The sequence below is a fragment of the Macaca nemestrina genome, chromosome 12, assembly GCF_043159975.1.
Source record: "Macaca nemestrina isolate mMacNem1 chromosome 12, mMacNem.hap1, whole genome shotgun sequence".
Taxonomy (NCBI): domain Eukaryota; kingdom Metazoa; phylum Chordata; class Mammalia; order Primates; family Cercopithecidae; genus Macaca; species Macaca nemestrina.
Window position 1 is genome coordinate 20047709 of NC_092136.1, and position 6000 is coordinate 20053708.

The 6000-nt window shown below is 43.9% G+C and overlaps 1 protein-coding gene across 12 annotated transcripts in view; it reads left to right on the plus strand.

Annotated features, from left to right (window-relative positions):
- The window catches only part of LOC105471643 (carbohydrate sulfotransferase 1), a 43281-nt gene extending 38710 nt beyond the window's left edge, over positions 1 to 4571 (plus strand). For all 12 annotated transcript variants that reach the window (XM_071074797.1, XM_071074792.1, XM_071074791.1 and 9 more), the window contains one exon: positions 4484 to 4571. In XM_071074797.1, the coding sequence (XP_070930898.1) occupies positions 4484 to 4550 (67 nt within the window). In that variant the 3' untranslated portion in view covers positions 4551 to 4571. The remainder of the gene's footprint in view (positions 1 to 4483) is intronic.
- The last annotated feature ends 1429 nt before the right edge of the window (positions 4572 to 6000 follow it).

The following is a 6000-nucleotide window of genomic DNA, read 5'->3' on the forward strand; positions in this document are numbered from 1 at the left end:
GAGGGAGAATCCATCAAGAGGGAATGTCCCCAAATGCAAAGCCCCTCAAGGGAACATGGGCAGCCACAAATATGGAAAATGTCCCTAGGCACCTACTCAAAGCACCATGTGGAGGATGGGGGACATCTTGGGGGTGGGGTCAGACCCAGTTCTTTCAAAAGTACATATTTGGCCAGGTGCAGTGGCTCATGCGTGTAATCCCAGCACTCTGGGAGGCTGAGGCGGATGGACCACTTGAGGCCAGAAGTTTGAGTCAGCCTGGACAACATGGCAACCCTGTCTCTACTAAAGATACACACACACACACACAAAATTGGCCAGGTGTGGTGGTGGGCACCTGTAATCCTTGGGGAGCTGAGGCACAAGAATCACTTGAACTTGGGAGGCAGAGGTTGCAGTGAGCCAAGATTATGCCATTGCACTTTATCCTGGGTGACAGAGTGAGACTCTGTCTCAGAAAAAAACCCACCAACATTTATACATATATATATAAAAAATATATATATATAATTTGCATAAATTTATGAGGTGCAAGTACAGTTTTGATATATGGATATATTGCATAGTGGTGAAGCCTGCACTTTTTGTCTAACCATTACCCAAATCGTGTACCTTGCACTCATTAAGCCCTCACCCCCACACTCTCCCACCCTCCCTAGTCTCCAATGTCTATTATTCTGCACGGTTGGAATTGGAATTGGATCCAGCTCTTGGAGGTGCTCCTATCTAGTGGGGTAGATGAATATCCACATAAGACCCGTCAGGTGAGTAAATGGTCTTAAAGGGGCATGGACCTTCCACCATCCACTGCATGTGTATATCTAGTTCTAGTGGTCCAGCTGCTGAGAGAGAGAGAGAGAGAGAGAGAGAGAGAGAGAGAGAGATTGTGGATTTCTTGACTTCTCTGAGTCTCAGTTTCTTCATACGTGAAATGGAGACAGCAACACCTATCGCATAGGGGCTGATGTTCACATTAAAGATAATACATGTAAACCATCTGGTCTAATAGATGTCCAATGGAAGGCAGTTCTCATATAGGCACTGGAGCAAGCATGATCACATAAGGTTCTTTGGGTGGGGGCCTGGATGCCACGCTTTTGGGAGGTGGAGCAGGGGTTGGGATCTACTGGGGGATTCTGGGACAGTCACTCTTTGCTGACAGTGGTATCTTTGGGACTAACAGAACAAACCCTCATGTGTCAAGCTCCAACTTCAACTGTCACTACATGAAACATCCTGAGACAGCCCCTCTCCTGACAAGGAAACGTTCCTCTCTCCACAACATATGTCTCACATTGGGTGCGTTTCCCAGAGTCCTTATTCAAACAGAGAACAGTGAAGAGCAGGACTTTGGATTTGGGGCCAGTGGCCCGAAGGTGGATTCTGTCCTGCAGCTGGGGATGGATACCCTGCCGAGGGCTCCAGCTCCCTGGGTGGGCGCAGGAGGCATGAGAGTGACATCCATCCAGAGTGGGCAGTTTCTTACACGGTCAGGTCCTGGGGAGGGCCTTCTGGGACATGAAGATACACGGGGCAGAGGCTGCATGTGACCCCTCCTCCCTGGTCTCCTCACTGTTCCTTCTGTAAGGTGCCAGACAGAAGGCTTGGTGCCTTCTCAGCCTGTATGACACTGATGGTTGTTTGGAGGACTCCATAGAGGCAGGACAGGACAGCCTGACCACATTCTCAGAGGCCTATAATGGGTGCATCTGGATCCCAAACTTCTTGCTTCTTCTCTGGGGAAACTGAGTCAACCTTGTCACCCTTACCCTGAGCTTCCACTTGCCCACATAGGCTGCTTCCCAGAATTTTATCCAGAGGGTGCCCCAGGGTCTATTCCTGAAGAAACAATGGCCCAGAGCGGGCAGTTTGGTGACATAGGACGAATGGAAAGGATTTGAGATCAGGCATACCTGCTTTTGACCTCTGGCTTCTTCTCCCTTTATAGTAATTTGGGGAAACGACTTGCTGCCCTCATGTCTAAGATGGGCATTTAAATTGATCTCATGGGATTACTGAAGATAAAACATGAAAACATATATACCTGGCAGAATTTCTGCCTCAGGGTAGGCTTGACAACCATTTGTATCCTGGCCTTTCTGTTGGTGTCTGTTTGTCTGTCTCTCTCTCAGAGAAACAGTAGCTGCAAAAGAATCTATTTGAGTCAATCCACAGGCAGAAAGCATTGAGTTAGAATGAGAAATATTTTAAACATTCTGAAAAATGACAGGAATGATAGATACATTTGATGAATGATGCAAATGATCCATGGCATGACCCTCTAGAGGGAAAGACTGCTCAAGAAAGGGATGGGAAGTTTAAAAAAAAATGCAATTTTGACCGTTCAAACCCAAATAATCGAGTATGTATTAAAAAGAGAATAGTGTCTAAAGACATCAGGTTTAAAGGGACAGGCTCAAAATGGAGAGAAAAGATACCAGTGTGGCTAGGAGTTTCCCTGTTACAAGTGGCAACTCCTCTCAATCTGGATTAAACCAAAAGGGAATTTATTGAAGTCTAGGGGTAGGTCTTATTTCAGGTGTGGCTTGATTTAGGAGCTCAAATGACATCATGGGACATGGCACAGGAGCCTATGCTGGCTCCATTGTTATGAACTTGCATAGGCACTCCTCTTATGATAGCCAGGTAGATAGCAGCCACTATTCCAGACTTAACATGTTTCCAAGTTCAAGTCCAGTAGGAAATTGAGCCCAGTGGTCCTAGCAAATGTCTCATTGGCTGGATTGGGTCATATGGTCATTCCTGAACTAATCACTGTGGGCAAGGAATACAATACTTTATTGATCAGGTTGGTATTACATGTTCACCAGTGGCAGTGGGGACAAGGTGTAGTTAACACCAGACCTCTTCGCACATTGAGAGTGGGGGGAGGGTGGGTTCCCAGAAGGAAACAAGCACCATTGCCAAAAAAAGACAAAATGATGACTCAGTGGTCAGAACACCGGAGGACCACTCAGTTGGGTGTGGACAAGCAGTGTCAGAAAATCAGAAGGCCAAGTGAGCTAAGGCTTCCTAAAATTTCAAGGATAACAGAAAGGGATGTTTACAAATTTTACAGCAAAAAGAAAATTGAGAATAAAAGACCCCCTTCTTGGGTTAAAATGGTTTTTTTTAAAACCTGTAAATAATGACTTTAACAAATTTATTCATGTAAATAATAAGCTTGTATTATTTGTTTCTAATTTTATTGCAGTTGGTTTTTTGGAATTGACTGATTCTGAATAAGGTTTTATTTGTGGCTTGGTATATGATCAGTTTTGCAAGTGTTGCCCGAACACTTGACAAAAAGATACAGTCTCTATAGACTATAAGTTCAATATCTACTAATTCAGCTATTAATGGTACAGCTTGTATCTCTTATTGCTTTAAGTTTGCCATCTTGATCGTAAATGGATTGAGTGGAGTATGCTAGTTTCCCACTATAATTGAGTTTCTGTCAATTTTTCCTCATGCATCCAAGAATTTATGCTTAATGTATTTCGATGCTATGTTTTCTGGTCCATTAATGTTCATGAACTAGACCCTGACTTCATTATTGATCATTACTTTTATCAATATCAAATGACTCTTCTTTGCCCTATTTAATTCATTTTGCCTCGCATTTTATACTTTCTGTTGCTTTTCTCTTTCTTTTTGTTTCTTCTCCTGATATATTTATGCTTTAGGCCCAGCAGAACTTGGGGAAGATGGCATACTACCTTTCAGTGGTGGACAGAACATGATTCTTCATCTTCTATTTTGCTTCTGTCCCTTCTCTTTGGACTGACAAGGAATATACAAATATGCAATGGAAGCATTTAGACTTCTGAGAAAAGTTATCTGCACTCACTTGGCTGCTCTAAATGAGTTCTGTGCTCCACACTGAGCAGAGAACTCGTGATCCACAGATCATTTTGGAGGGAAGATCACTGAATCACTCTCTCTGTCTTTGAGAAGGTAGAGTAGGAAGTATTGCTGAAGATAAATGTACACCATTCCACTTCTCAAAAGGGGGAAGAAAGTGGATTCTGATCTACAGTATACAGATCAGCAAACTTTTCACCGTGCAAGATTTGGCTTAATCTCCTCTCATTAGGCCCCACCTCCCAATACTGTGGCACTGGGGATTAAGTTTCCAAAGCATATGTTTTGGGAGACAAATTCAAAGCATAGCAGTACCCATCCTTCAACTTCATCAACTTTCCATTCAGGGCTCCATCTTGTTTCACTCCCAAACACATTCTTTCCTTTCACCCTCCCCATTATTTTGAAGCTAATTACAGACATTATATAAATATTCCACTGTGCATCAAAAATCATAACTATGGTACCATGATTGCACCTGTATTTGTTGTTTATTATAGCATAACACAAAACTTACTGGATACATTAACTTAATGGCTTAATGGCTTAAATTAATGGTTAGATCCAGAAATTTGATCAGATTCAGGTTCAATGTCTTTCTTTCTTTCTTATTTGGCAGAGTCCTGCACTCTTTAGGAGCCCAACAGGGAAAACAGAAACTACACTGGGCATTTCAGCAGAGGTAACAACTCCAGGATGCATCACCGTCTCTAGGAATGGAGGACAAGGGGAAGAAGTGGGAAGACAGAATCTGGAACTACAGAGCTGGCTCTCAGACATGCCAGGGGACACCACTCAGCAGTTGCTGGGTCCCCTGAGGGAGTGAAGTGTCAGTGCTGGAGCAATGGCAACAGAATCCAGCAAGCCAGCAGGAAGTAGCAAGTCTCTTCTCCTACCTTTCTTTCTCTTCTTGGTGTCCTTATTGGCAGAGCCAAACATGGAAGCAGCCAGGAAAAGATAAAGGTGTTTTGCAGAGTGCCAGCCCCAGCATCTCAAAGCAGAGCATAGAAAGGGCAAGGAGAGGAGGGGGCTTGGAGCTGAGAGATAGTCACTGAATAACTGGCATCCCTTTTCACAGTAGTGCTGCATATTTGTTGCGGGTACGTGATGCTTGGATGATTCTCTTTTTATGTGTTGTTATCAGCCACTGATGATGATTACCTTTATCCATTAATTCACATGGGACTACAAAATCAGCAAGGTGATGACAAATGTCATGATATCCATGTGGACAAGATGGAGAGACACGGAATGGATAGAAAAATATTTGGGTGGAGTAGCATTTAGATAAACACACCCAGTGCTGATGAATGGCTTTTGTCCCTCCAGAGGGAGGTTTCTGGTGGTTGGGTTTTTGTCCTTGACCCTGTACTGGTTAGCATTTTTATCACTGACTTGGATGAAGGTAAAGAGTATGGAGGAATTATTCAAAGATATTTGCTGAGTTTAGTGTTGTTCACTTTTTCTTTCACATCTTGGGACTGATGGAAATTGTTAATATCTATACAGTCCACTGGGGAAATTCCACAAGACTGCCCACACCCTAAGGTGACTGGCCTGGAGTCTGACTATTCCAGTCCTCACCCGGTGGTTCCCAGGGCTGAGGGGATACATACTTCAAAACTGGAGGGAAGTTACACTTGGCATACACCCAAAACCTATTCACAGATCACTAGCTGGAAAGTTTCGTTCTAAAGATGTGGTTATGGCTGGAATTCTGGCTCACATCATAGCCACTTCTCCCCATGAGGTTCCCAAAAAGAAGAGCAAGTGGAAAGTCAAGCCACTGCTTTATTATTTGTTGTGTTGATGTCTGACCTTTCAGTGCAGGGCTCTCTGATAACCGAGGCTGGGCCCTATGGATTTATCTTGAGATTTAAGGGATTGGGAGAAGGCTTTTGCTTCTTCTAAGCCCATATCCAAGCAGTTTCCTGAAACCACAGACAAAATATGTCCAAGCTCTAAGATGTAGCTAGAGACTAAGCTCTTCCCTGCAGCTTACAGCCTCTTGTTTCTGCAGCACAGGTGCCATGAGAAGAGACCCTTAGAGGCTCTTGTCTGAGTGGGATTAGGGTGGGGCAGGCAGGAAGAGAAGACCCCAGGCTGACTTACGGATCTGATGTCACACATTGAAAA